This window comes from Stigmatopora nigra, chromosome 9 (assembly GCF_051989575.1).
Source record: "Stigmatopora nigra isolate UIUO_SnigA chromosome 9, RoL_Snig_1.1, whole genome shotgun sequence".
Lineage (NCBI taxonomy): Eukaryota > Metazoa > Chordata > Actinopteri > Syngnathiformes > Syngnathidae > Stigmatopora > Stigmatopora nigra.
Genome location: NC_135516.1, coordinates 12326526 through 12340299, shown reverse-complemented (window position 1 = coordinate 12340299; position 13774 = coordinate 12326526). Strand labels below are relative to the sequence as shown.

Sequence of the window (13774 nt, the reverse complement as noted above, 5' to 3'; positions counted from 1 at the left end):
GGTTACAGTATGGGGGGGGGGGGGGGGTTGGATGAGATGACATGGGATACGAGAGTGAGGAAATTAGACCAGATAACGGTGGAGAACAAACGAGGGCCACGGACGGGAAAGATGCGGGTAGAGATTCGCACGTGATTGGACGCCAGGGATGGGCGGAGGGATGAACGGGAGGAAATGAGAGGCGGGGAGGGGGCGGAGAGAGAGGCCTAGCCAGGAGATAAGCTTATTGACTTTGTGTCTACCTGTTTTACACCCCCAAGTCGGCCTGGCGTGGTGCACCCGCGCATCTGCCGTCTTTCAAAGCCGTACATCACCCAGTTGGCTGCCTGGCCGTGAATCAATGGGGCAATTATTTCATTTTCTCCTTTTTGGCCGCGGCCTTCATTCGATAACGCCGCAAACAGCCGCTCGTAATGTTCTTGTGGACGTGCTTGACTTGATAGAAATGGACACCACGTTTTTAGCAATTGGAGCACTTTCAAAATAAAAGTGCAGTTGGAGGGGTTTTTCATAATGAGATGCAAAGTAGGAGGAGGGGTTAGTGATTATTTTGGGTTGTTAAAAATGTTGGATATTATATTTATTGAACTGAAAAATGAGTATCTGCGGCTAGTTTAATTAAATTGGACCTTTATTGTTATCAATGGCAGGCGGTGAGCCAATTTTGTGTCATTTATAGGTCACTTTTTTGTCAATTTTGGATCATCTATTGATTTTGGAGGATATTTCTGGGGTACTTTATGTTTGTTGGTTGCTTTTTGGTGATTTCTGGGCTTTTCCAGATGACTTTTTGGGTACTTTTAGGCCATTTTAACCTTTCTTGTTCACTCATTGTCTGCCATTTATGGCATTGTTTTGACTGCAGGAGCGAAATAAGAAAAATATCTGTGATTAATAAATTGTGCTAAGTTTACTCAACCGTAGAACTATATTTCTAGAAAAAAATCATTAAAAAATAGAAAAAAAAATTCTAGAAACAAAATAAAATCATTTAATTCTATATAAACTGCTTGAATAAGCTACAAAGTCTGACACCCCCCACCACTTAGCAACTGATCAACATTTAGCAAAGCATCACACCCCCATAAATCCCACCAACTTGCGTCCAAACCCTGCCAGTTTTCCAAAGCCATGCCCAAAGGCACTTCTCGGACAAGCGGAAGAAAAAAAAAAACAACAACAAGCGTCGGCGAGTAATAAACAGCCAGCAAAGGAATACAAGGCGGCGGCGAGATAAATGCGGATTGGCCATCCTCACCCGGCACCCCCAGCACAAGAAAATCCAATTCTCTTTCACTTTTATCCCCGAGACTAATGTTACTGTCAAAGAAGACACCGACACCACAGACCCACGGCTTTGTGTGTGTATGTGTGTGTCCTTGTGCTAATGTGTGTGTGTGTTGGTGTTAGCTTCACAGATAGCGAATTCATTTAAGTTGATACATGGCCGCCTTTACCTGCAATCTAACTGGAGGCCTCCATGGTGTTGTTCTGCCTTCCCGTGACAAGATGTTGACCAAAAAGCATGACTTGGGCAATAAATGGACATGAGCTGTCTACACTAGGGAGGTCCCCATCACTTTTTTTTTTTTTTTGTCTGTTAACTCCAAGTGACCCGATTGGTAGGATTTGCTGATAGAGAAGTTCTGATCTGATACTTAGGAAATGTATGAAGTAGGAGGGAAAAAGTAGTAAATGTCTTTTTGTGTTTTATGTCTAAAATTAAACCGACATGAATCCCTTCAGTTGTGCAGCAAAAAAAATAAGGTTGCTAATTAATTTTTTAAATCCAGGTGTCAAAGTGGTGGCCCGGGGGCCAAATCTGGCCCGCCGCATCATTTTGTGCGGCCGAGAAAGTAAATGATGAGTGCCGATTTACTATTTTAGGATCAAATTAAAATGAAGAGTATAGATGCATATTAAATTTAGTGATTTTCCCCATTTTAAATCAAAAATGTATAATTTTTAATCCATTTTTTTCGGTGTTTTTAGTTCAAAAATTATTTTGTAAAATCTAAAAATATATAATTAAAAATAGCTAAAATAAACATTGTTTTAAATAATGAATTTCACATAAGCTTATAGTGACTAAACTTGGTTAATAAATTGTCAACAAACCAAAAAATTTAGCTTTTATTATTATTATTTCTTGATTATTTATCTGTTCAATAGTTTTTGTTTTTTGTGCACTTCCCTACTTATTTATGTTATTGACTACTTTTAGTGTATTATGTTGACTACATCTTTATATTATGATGCTATTGTATTGACTACTTATTTCTATTATTCTATATTATTGCGAGGCGAGGCCAGAGAAGAAGAGCACCGACCGACTCTTCTTCTGTGGTGCCGCCGGCCGTCTTTGTTCCGCGTAATTGGTCTTCATTACAGCTGCCTCGTTATGTCTTTTCCCAGGCAAGCCAGTGATGATCATCACAGAATTCATGGAAAATGGATCCCTGGACACGTTCCTCAAGGTGAGTCGACACAAACTGACAAGCATTCACAGCTTTTCCAGCTTGGGGGCGGAGTTACGCTACAAGTCAGGTTTATTTATGTGGAAAAGAGTGGGTAGCATGGAGGGCCTGACAAGTCTTGGGTTTCAAACCAGGGCCGGCCTTAAAGGGTGAAGTTTGCATGTTCTCCCTGGGCTTGTGTGGGTTTTGTTTGGGTACTCTGGTTTCCTTGGATGAAGCAGTTTGTGTGGTAACGAGGGTCGTAAAGTCCAGCCTGGCTATCATAATGAAAGGTGTTTTATGCTTTTTACAGCTGATCTGTGCTCCAAGCATCCATTTCTGTATTTAATTACGCCGACCATTTATTAAACAGCCGTCCCCTAGAAGATACAAAACCACCAATATGGCGGCCAAGCTTCTTTGCCCCCTAGTTGAAATGGGAGGGCTGGCAGCAGCGCTTTGAAACTACTAAATATATAAATATGTATTTTTCTATAACCAATTTCAGTGCTATTGACACCCTAATGTTCATTTTTTGAACTGCTTTATCCACACTGGGGGTGCTGAAGCATATCCCAGTTGACTTCAGAGGACTCCCAGCCAATCACAGGGCATGAGGAGACAAATGACCAATCATAGTCATACCTAGGGGCAATTTTAGAGTGTCCATTCAGGCTAGTGTGGATGTATTTGGAATGTGGGAGAAAACCAGGGTACCCAGAAAGAACCCACGCAGGCCTGGGGAGAACATACAAGCTATACACAGGTGGACTAATCATGTAGATCGTAGAAACATAAAAACTCTTAAAATGAGTTTTTTTAGTACTAGATGTCCAATATATTTGAAGTGGGAGGGTGGTTACAAAAAGACAAGTGTAAACATGTTTCAGTGTTGCCGTTTTATTGAAGTAATATATGTGACACATATTAAATGAACAAAATGATACTCTCACAGGGTGGTGGCCTAGTGGTTAAGCCATTAGTCTTCCACCTCTGTGTTCCTGGGTTCAATTCCCAGTGCATGCAAAGATTTTCTCAATATTATTCAGGTAGATGAATGAGATAAAAGTACAAGTACTACAGCTTACTTTCACAGGATGTTGGCCTAGTGGTTAAGTCATCAGTCTTTCACCTCTGTGGTCCTGGGTTCAATTCCTAGTGCATGCAAAGATTTTCTCAATATTATTCAGGTAAATGACAGAGGTAAAAGTATAAGTACTACCACTTTCTCTCACATGGTGGTAGCCTAGTGGTTAAGTCATCAGTCTGCCACCTCTGAGGTCCTGGGTTCAAATCCCAGTGCAGGCAAAGATTTTCCCACAATTGCTCAGTTAAAAGAATAAGTATTAATGTTTAAGTGTTTAAGTGTATAAGTGTTCAGTGGTGGATGAAGCATTTTGTGGAAAAAAATGACTAAGTGTTTCACCCGGTTTCCTTGGATAAAACGTTTCAACACCTATGTATAAGTGGGGCACGAGTTGGTGTAGTGGGTTGCACACTCGCCTTTGCACCGAGAGAACGTGAGTTCGCTTCCCGGTGTCGGCGGTTCACTGACCAAGCAAGCGGTCGAGGGTCGGCCGAAGGCCGACCCGAGAACGCCTTTCGCACATACAGGTCCCTTCAAGTGTCTTCCGAACTGCCGAAGGCAGTTCGGAATATAACCTTTTGCTGAAAAGTATGACTAAGTGTTTAATATAAATTAAAAAGTTATTTCTTTTTTTTTCCCTTCTTCTTATTCTATTGACCAATTCTTCTTTCCAAGTATTTTCAGCCAAACGACGGCAGCGGGAATCGAACCCAGGTCTCCCAGACGGGAGTCCAGTGTTCTAACCTCTGCGCCACCAAGTGGCTTACACTTTTCTCTGTAATCATTTGAGTGTCATGACAAGAAATCCACAGAAACAACTAAGTGAAAAAGTGTCCCAACCGGGATTTGAACCCACACGGCCAGAGTTGTGAGGTTCCAAGGGCTGTGACTTACCAACCAGGCCACGGCACACTTACAGAGTATGTGTCAATCAGAGATATATATCACTACTTCACACAGGCTAAGTAAGCAAGTGGTAACATAAGAGTAAGTTACTGCAGTCAGTTGGTCTCCCATCCAAGTACTAACCAGGCCTTACCCTCCTTAACTTTAGACATTTTCAGGGTAATATGCCATTAGGCCAACTAGGACATGATACCTGTTAATTTTGAGTAGCAGCTATCATTTTAGCAAAAGCTTTTTTCTGCACTTTTAATGTACAAAAAGAATAATCCTAACAACAAAATTATGCTATGACTAATCAATGAGAGTAAGCATTTAAGAAATTATCTAATAAAACAAAATTACGTACTAGAGCTCCATTTTGTCTCCGTCAAGAACCACATATGGCTCGTGAGCCCCTCCATCCATTTGTACAACCATTGAAAGGCACTCCATCTCATTAGTCTCCTTCCCCGAACCGGTCCTGGAACACAATACGTTGGACAGATTGATAGAGGAAGTCTTTAGCTTTGTTAGACACTCCAATCAATCAGTTTCTCACAAAACCAGCGGCTAATTAACTTACTCCACAGCTGCCGAAGCGGCAGACAAAGAAACGACCGCCGTCGCCGTCGTGGGTAAGAAAGCGCCACGCCCCCTTCCGAGATGATGGCTCGGTGATGAATGGCGACACGGAGACGGACGCCATCTACCTAATTGAGAGTTCTCTCGACCCGAAGCTAAGACGACGACGCTAGATGGATGGAACAAAAAAAGGATAGAAGAGATTAAATGAAGGGGAAAGAGTGACCGATAACATGGATGGCTTTTTAACGGGTATCACTGGCCCGTGGCAGAAATCATTTACAAGGGGGGGGGGGGGGGTTAAGATGGTGGGCTAATAGATCAAAATCCGGTATGACACACAAAAACAAGAAAAAAAAATGGAATCAGGTGAGCAAATCCCAGATTAGAAAAAATGACACCCAGGAAAATGGAGGTCAAAGTGCAGGGTCAGTTTGAAGACAGATTGGAAATGTTGCTCGAGGGACATTTTTAGAAGACTTTTACTTCTGGAAGTAGACGTTGGGAAAATTGCCGTTCCGTTTCAGCGACGCCGCTCAGCAGGAGTTTTATTTTGGCGTATTAATTCATCTTTCTCCTTGTCTTTGGTTTTCTAGAAACACGACGGGCAGTTCACGGTGATCCAGCTGGTGGGCATGCTGCGTGGCATCGCTTCGGGGATGAAATACCTGTCAGACATGAGCTACGTTCACCGAGATCTGGCCGCTCGAAATATCCTGGTCAACAGCAACCTGGTGTGCAAGGTGTCTGACTTTGGTTTGAGTCGGGTTTTGGAGGACGACCCGGAAGCAGCGTACACAACCAGGGTAAGACAAATTTCATAGTAGCCGTCCTGTAAGACACGTAAACGTAGGTTGTGAATAAAATGAGATGCCTTATTTTGCTATTGAACCAAATGGTGGTTGAGTGTCCTGATTTTGTTGAAGAATTGACGTTATTTTGTGGAATCTTGCATAAAAAGCAAGGTTTTAAAAGACTATTTTATCATATTTTCTCGCGTATAAGCCGTCTTTGCATTTTGTTTGGAGTTTTATCTGTTTATTTTTTGTTTATTTTGAAATAAATAATGCGTTTCATGCATGTTAAGTTTAAATTGTGTGCATATAAGCCGTACCTTGGATTCGGTCATCATTTTTTTTGGTGACAAATATGGCTTATATTCGAGATAATATGGTTTATGTTTAATTTTTTTAGTTTTTTTGATGGAAGTCAGCTGATAAAAGGTTTAGAAAATTTAAAAAACTGATTTAATAACATAATATTTACAAGGCACTCATTGCCATTTGGGCTTTAAATTGAACTAATAAAGACTAATTGCATTTTTGGTTGTTTTTTTTTTATCTAAGAAATAACTAAGTGAAAATAAAACATGCCGTTTTTTCACAAATTTCACAATTTGAATCTTGTAATAGTATCATCTATCTTTTAAAGTTGGTCATGTTTTTATTTTAACCTTCTAATAGTTAACTCATAATCTGGTGATTAATAAAGAACAATTATAGAATGCATGAATTAATTAAAGTCACCTTTGGTCAACTAGTGCTCATGTCATCCATCTCTTCTCTGGTATCTGCCAAATTGTTGCCAAAGGGGGCGCTGTTGGCGACCTGGAGACACAAACAAATGCATTTCAAACTTTATTTTCCATTAAAAAAAACTAATGAAATGTTATCACTTTTAAATGATGAAGATGACGTATAAAGTCATATTTTCTGTTATTTAGCTCTTATTTTTTGGCGAAAAATACGTAATCATCATCTAAAAGTTTTGCAAGTTAAAATGTTACGGCCCAAAAATCAGCCAGACTTTCAGCAACACGTCTCTGGCATTCGAAGATGGCGCAAAGCGGCCAATAAATGACAAGCGCATGCAAATAAACTCAATTTCTCTCCCTACTTATTCCGAAAATGAAGAAAAATTTGCACCTCGGCACAGAACGCCGTCCGTTAGTTAAGCCGCGGCGGCGGCGGAGTAACTCATCTCAAATGCCCACGAGAAGACGGCGCGTATTCATATGTCGAGGATGTTATTTTTTAATATGGCATTAGCATTGCCCTGGGAGGGCCCCCAGTCCGCCGCAGACTGCTCTGGCGCAATCACCAAGCGCGCCCACTAATGTCGGGAGACGGCGACGGGGAGCTCGGGGGTGCCGGGGCGGGGCGGGAGGCGGGGAGAGGAGCGGGAATGGAATGAGGCCGAGAGGGATACAGATAAGAAAGGATGTTTGGGGACGCTAAGTTTGAGGGAGCTAAAGTACGCTTGACGGCTCCGTCTTTGATTTGACTTTGACGGGAGACGCCGCCAAGGCCATCGACGGATGGAGCGAGACGTCTCGTCCCATTGGTCCGGGAGGGTGCTCGGACGTTTTGTCGCCGGTCTTTTGGTCGTCGGTCAAATGATAACAGCTCTCAAAATTGTATTCATGAGAGTTTAATATCTAAGTACAGTTTAATATCCAAGTACTGTTTAAAATCCAAGTACTGTTTAATATCTAAGTACTGTTTAAAATCCAAGTACTGTTTAATATCTAAGTAGTGCTTAATATCTAAGTACTGCTTAATATTTAAGTACTGTTTAAGTACTGTTTAATATCTAAGTACTTTTTAATATCTAAGTATTGCTTAATATTTAAGTACTGTTTAAGTACTGTTTAATATCTAAGTACTTTTTAATATCTAAGTACTGCTTAATATCTAAGTACTGCTTAATATCTAAGTACTGCTTAATATCTAAGTACTGCTTAATATTTAAGTACTGTTTAAGTACTGTTTAATATCTAAGTACTGCTAAATACCTAAGTACTGTTTAATATCTAAGTACTGTTTAATATCTAAGTACTGTTTAACATCTAAGTACTACTTAATATCCAAGTAGTGTTTAATATCCAAGTACTGTTTAATATCTTAAGTACTGCTTAATATCTAAGTACTGTTTAATATCTAAGTACTGCTAAATATCTAAGTACTGTTTAATATCTTAAGTACGGCTAAATATCTAAGTACTGTTTAATATTTAATATTTGGGCAAAGTTCAAACAGTCCCACGACAGGCTGAAATAGTGCAATTATGCCAAAATTGACATAGTTGTTGGCCGTGGCTAAAAACTTAGCATTGTGTTTCTGGATTTTTCAGGGCGGGAAGATCCCCATCCGGTGGACGGCCCCCGAAGCCATCGCCTACAGAAAGTTCACCTCGGCCAGCGACGTGTGGAGTTACGGCATCGTCATGTGGGAGGTCATTTCGTACGGAGAGAGGCCCTACTGGGAAATGTCCAACCAGGACGTGAGTCACAATCGCTCGCCACCTTCACGCGCCAAAAGACTTGTATTATTATTCGGGACGAGTGCATTGGAAAACAGAGCTAAAGTACCCACTTTAAAGTCCCTCAGAACTGTTAAATATATGGTGGCGGTGGGACTTTAAAAGTGAGTCGATTTACATTTCAGTGTCTTTTTTTGGGGGTGTTTTTTTTGTAGGTAATCAAAGCAATAGACGAGGGCTACCGTCTTCCGGCGCCCATGGACTGCCCGGTGGTGCTACACCAGCTCATGCTGGACTGCTGGGAGAAAGGACGCAGCGAGCGACCCAAATTTGGACAAATTGTCACAATCTTGGACAAGCTGATCAGGAACCCCGCCAGCCTCAGAGAGCTGGCCAACAGCCCGGCAGGGTTAGTTCAACAAAATCGCCTATTCACAGAAGGGGGAGAGAATTCCCATTTAGGAAGCAACATGGGTTTTTTTTCCCTATGTAGCTAAGTGCTAAGTTGCTAATTAAAGAAATTATAGGTTATGTTTTAACTCGTTCAAGGGCAGATTGTAAACTAAGAAGTATTTTTTTCCTATGTAGTTATTAATTAATTGGCTGCTAATTGATGTTACCATATTTTTAAACTCTAAGGCGCATTTAAAAGTAAAATTTTCTCCAAAATAGACAGGGCGACTTATAGTCCAGTGTGCTTTATATATGGAAAATAAAATGTAATTCATTGAGGGTGCGTCTTATAATGCGGTGCGCCTTATATGTGTAAAAATACGGTATTTTATAACTTGTTTAAGAGGCAAATTTTTGTTTAAAGAAGCAACATGTCATTTTTTCTCATGTTAGCCAAGTCGTTGGTTGCTAATCAATGAACTTTTAGGTTATTTTAGAACTCATTTAAGGGGCAGATTTGCATTTAAGAAGCAAGATCATCTACTTTTCTTCTCGCTAACTCATATTACACTGATTGGTCAACTTATTTTGTGATTTGTTTGTCGGTTTGTCTCGATACGACAGAGAGGAGGAGCCCACCACTCCAGAATTCAGCGTCAGTACGGTGGACGAGTGGTTGGAGGCCATCAAGATGGGGCAGTACAAGGAAAATTTTTCCGGCGCCGGATACGTCAGTTTCGATTCGATTCTCTACATCAGCGTCAGGTAAATACACTAAAGTACAGTCTGTTTCAAACTCCAATATAAAGTGTTTTTTTTGTTTGTTTTTTTAAGTCAGGGTTCAAAAAACAAGGCTCTTATTTTATATTTTGTTAGGCATGTTTTGACGTTTTGTTTTTGTGTCCTCTAGTGTGTGTTTTGCAGTATGTAGTGTACTGCGTTGTTTGTTTTGATTTTTTCGTGAGGTGTTGATTTGTTTTGGTGTTCTCTAGTGTGTTTGTTTTGCAGTACGTTGTGCTCTGCTGTGTGTTTTGTCGTTTCGTTTTATATGTTCTCTAGTGTGTTTTGCAGTATGTTGTGTTTTGGTGCTGTGTTGTCTACATTTTTTTGTGATGCGTTGTTTTATTTTTGTGTTTTGCAGTATGTTGGGTTTTGGTGCTAAAAAAACAGCCTGCTACCCATTTTTTATTGCTTGGTTTATTGTTTAGTATTAGCTGGTTGAAAACTCTAAACGGGCTAACCTAACATGGGCAAACTACGGCCCGCGGGCCACATCCGGCCCGTTAGGCTTTTTAATCCGGCCCACCAACATTGTCCAAATAATTTTTCAATTTTTTCCCCAAGATGGCTGTCACGTGGAACCCGTGGCAGTAGCTCTGTCTACTCTAATTTATTTTTGGTGTTTTACAGCCCCTCTAAATTTGTTAGACATTTTAATATTTCTTAATACTTTCCTTTTTAATTGACTTTGTACTTTTTACTTTAATGATGAGTGATGAGTATGTTAATATTTCAGTTTTTTTTCATACGTACTGTTAACGCATGTACTTTTTTATATGTATCCTATCTTGTACTGACCCCGCCCATCTGTCACATTTTTAAAGTCAATGTTGCATCCGGGCCGATTTTATCAATTTTAATATTAACTTTAATATTCTTGTCTTTATTTCAGTGAATTATCGAAAATGGGCGTGACTCTAGCCGGCCACCAGAAGAAGATTTTATCCAGCGTGCAAAGCCTGCAGACCCAAGGGACACACGTCCAAGTATAACATTAACATGAGTTAAGACAGGGGCGGGGCTCCCCAAGCCCCGCCCACCCAATGAAAGCGTCGCCGGATTCGCCGTCGCCTTTTGAACGCGCAAGCGAGTCGGAGGACGACACGGACGCTGGACTCCGTCACGTTGTTGCACCGTTCTTTACCCGGAGATGACATGTCCAATCACAAAAAAACGAAATAAATAGAAAATCTAAAAAGACTCAGAACGGAAAGAACAAAAAGAGCGGAATTATCACGTGGGTTTGGTTGAACTTCTCGTTTGAAAGTTGCCACAAGTGTGTGTATATGTGTAGATGTTTATAGGTGGCGGTGGGTCCCGCCCCCTTTTGAGATGGACCTAATGTTTGTCTTGCTTTGGAGGGGTATTCGTTTCTATCCGTGACGAGGACGAGGTGAATGTTTGGGTGCGACTGGACCTAAAGACTAAGTATTGCAACTGGTGAAAAAAAACGAGAAAAAAATTGTGAACGCTTCCCTCAAAACGTGAAAAACCTCAGAATGCGAATTTGGTGTCATTTTTGTGTTCGTGGAATCTGGAAAATGTCGGTCGGCTAAAGTTTTTTATCCATAGCTGCGTTTCCGTGACGACAAAATGTAAACTGTAATGAAAAATTAGTAAAGAAAAGTCCAGATTTGGAGAAAACGTTTTTAACGTATTTGCGTTTTTTTTTGTTTTTTTTAGAGATTTCGTCACAAGAAATTTTCTGGATTTGTTTTCGAAGGGTTTTTCAAAATAAGAGCATTCAAAGGAAGCACTAAAGTCGCCATGATGCTTTCACATTAGTTATTTTTTAAAGATTTTGCGGACAATTGTCGCAGAAACGTAGCTAACAATTAACGAAAAAAAATCAACAAAATCTCACTTTGTTTCTGATTACAGAAATTGGATAAAAAAAATTTGAATTACACATTCATAAAATAATATTTAAGTGTACCGGAAAATTCTAAATCAAATCAACGCTGATTGTTTTTGCCTTTTTTTTTGCTTAAAAAAAAATCATTAGCGATTGTGATACTTTTAACTTTCCTGCTATTGAAGGCGATAGAAGCCCCACCCCTTTTGGCCCCTCCCACTCCAAAGGGATTGGACCTCTCTGGCCTTCGCCGGCATTCAAAAATGATTGACGGCTGTACGTTTCTGTAAAAAAAAATGTCAATCATTTATCAGGCAAATCAAAAATAACGGGACCTTCTTTTTAATGGCACTGAAGCTGCTTTTTAAGTGGAACTGGAAAGAACCGGAAGGGGAGTGGCTTAACGAATGCAGCATATAATATGATTGTAACATAGTGTAAAATATGTACAGTGTTGATTTGCAATGTTAGAATGTTTGTAATGAAGTCATTTTGTTATGAAAACGAGATTTGCCAAGAAGGAATTTAATGGAATGAAGGAATGTAGCGTAGCGTAGCTAAGACGCTACGCTTCGTCTTTGATTGACGGCGATCGGTTTTTACATCAACGGATTTCGGTTGATTTCATTGGCTGGCGAATAATGATTTTATGGAAAGTGCGCCGATAGGGGAAGATTTTTTTGGGGGGGGGGGGGGATCGGTCCATGGCTTAAATGTATCCGCTGGTTACTCTGCTAGTCTGTTAGCCACATTAGCCCGCTAGCATTCTGGCGGTGGATGTTTGTGATGGTTAATGTGAGCAGATAAATGCACTTGTGAGATATTTTCAAATCATTTCACCGCTAACGATGTTTTATCACTGTCACTTCCAAAATTTGGAATTTGGGCGGCCATTTTTATGGGGGGAAAAAAACGTATACATTGACATGTATGAAGGAATGGAAGGAGAATAATAAAGATTGGCAGGCAGGCCAGGCTTTTTAAGTGATGGGTACACCGCTAGATTCTTATTATTTTTGTACAAATACTGCACTGAAAATGACACTTGAGCAAAGTCACTCACTCAGCACCCAACGATTGTCCAAACTGGAAAGTGATCCCTCATTGGCCAATGAAAATTGAAGGCAAAATTACCATAGACAGAAAATACGTTTTATCACATTCAACTACACATAAAAAAAAATCAATAAAATGTACCTTTTCATGTATTTTTTCAGACTTCTCTCGCCTTTTGGATGCCTTATTTTGCTCCGGTTCTGTTTTGTTGCCCTATAGAGGATATAATAAGGAGTAAAGTGTCATTGTAAAGGAAATATTTATACTTCCGTCCATTCATCCAATCACTTCCATTTTAACTGATAATTTAATAACTGTTTACATGGGGAAAACATCATGCAAAAGATACGTTTGTTATTTATTTGAGTGGTACGACGTTGTGTGTTAGCTGGTGCTCGGACATTTGGTCACTGGTCTTTTGGTCGCCGGTCTTTTGGTCGAATGGTGACAGAGAGTTTAATATCTAAGTACTGGTTTAATATCTAAGTACTGTTTAATATCTAAGTACTGTTTAATATCCAAGTACTGTTTAATATCTAAGAGAGTTCAATATCAAAGTACTGTTTAACATCTAAGTACTGTTTAATATATAAGTAATGTTTAATATCCAAGTACTCTTTAATATCAAAGTACATTTGACTGGCGACCAAAAGGGACCAAAAGACCGGCGACCAAACGTCCGGCGAACAAAAATCTGGTCACAATATTCAAAAGGTCAATTAATTGAGCGCTCAGTAATTTTACGGCATGCTAAAACTGGCTAAAGTTCAGATATGCATATTAAGAAAAAAAATACTTCAAATTTCCAGCAAAAAATGGCAGCATATACACGCAATAATTTCCCAGCAAAAATATTTCTCCCAAAAATTTCAAGCGCTCATTTCAACCCACGTTCCTCATTTTTAATTTTTTTTGTCCACCGAATAACGCCAGCAGGCCACTTTCCTCCTCCGTCCTTCCTGCTTGTTGTAAAGAGTGTGGGCATTCTCATGTCTTTCATGTGGCTGTAATAAATATGCTAATATTTCTAATTTCTCATCTGTGGCCCGTATTGTCTCTTTCTTTTCCTTTTTCCCGCAAACGGGCCAGTCTATCACATTGGGTAATTCCGGAGAGATCTCGCACCATTCCAAGTGCTTTTACCGGCAAGTAATGTGAGAACGTAGCTTAATTATTTTTTTTTTTTTGCTGCTAAAAAGCCTTGAAAGTATCAAATGATTTTGTTGAGTGCTGACCAGTCACCCCACAATGCCCCCCCCCCCCTTCCTCGACAAAGCTGACAGTCGGCTGGAATAATTTTACGACGGTATTAACATAGATTACATTCTTTTCCGATTAGAGGATGGATTTCTACTTTTCAGAAAAGCTGTTTAAAGTCCCGCTATTGTGGGTTTTTACATACTAATTGAATTTTGTCAA

At 40.0% G+C, this 13774-nt stretch overlaps 1 protein-coding gene and 1 long non-coding RNA gene across 5 annotated transcripts in view; one reads left to right on the top strand and one right to left on the bottom strand.

Annotated features, from left to right (window-relative positions):
* Positions 1–13168, top strand: part of LOC144201133 (ephrin type-A receptor 3-like) — a 73201-nt gene extending 60033 nt beyond the window's left edge. The window contains exons 14-19 of the mRNA XM_077723533.1: positions 2416–2477; positions 5607–5816; positions 8143–8292; positions 8487–8680; positions 9289–9429; positions 10337–13168. Of these exons, the coding sequence (XP_077579659.1) occupies positions 2416–2477; positions 5607–5816; positions 8143–8292; positions 8487–8680; positions 9289–9429; positions 10337–10436 (857 nt within the window). The 3' untranslated portion in view covers positions 10437–13168. The remainder of the gene's footprint in view (positions 1–2415; positions 2478–5606; positions 5817–8142; positions 8293–8486; positions 8681–9288; positions 9430–10336) is intronic.
* LOC144201134 (uncharacterized) overlaps positions 3335–13774 on the bottom strand; it is a 53094-nt gene continuing 42654 nt past the window's right edge. For 2 of the 4 annotated variants that reach the window (XR_013327282.1, XR_013327279.1), the window contains 5 exons: positions 12497–12568; positions 6537–6617; positions 5497–5842; positions 5012–5179; positions 3335–4909 (listed from right to left, as the gene is read on the bottom strand). This is a non-coding gene — a long non-coding RNA (uncharacterized LOC144201134). The remainder of the gene's footprint in view (positions 4910–5011; positions 5180–5496; positions 5843–6536; positions 6618–12496; positions 12569–13774) is intronic. The other 2 variants (XR_013327280.1, XR_013327281.1) reach the window with 2 other exon arrangements.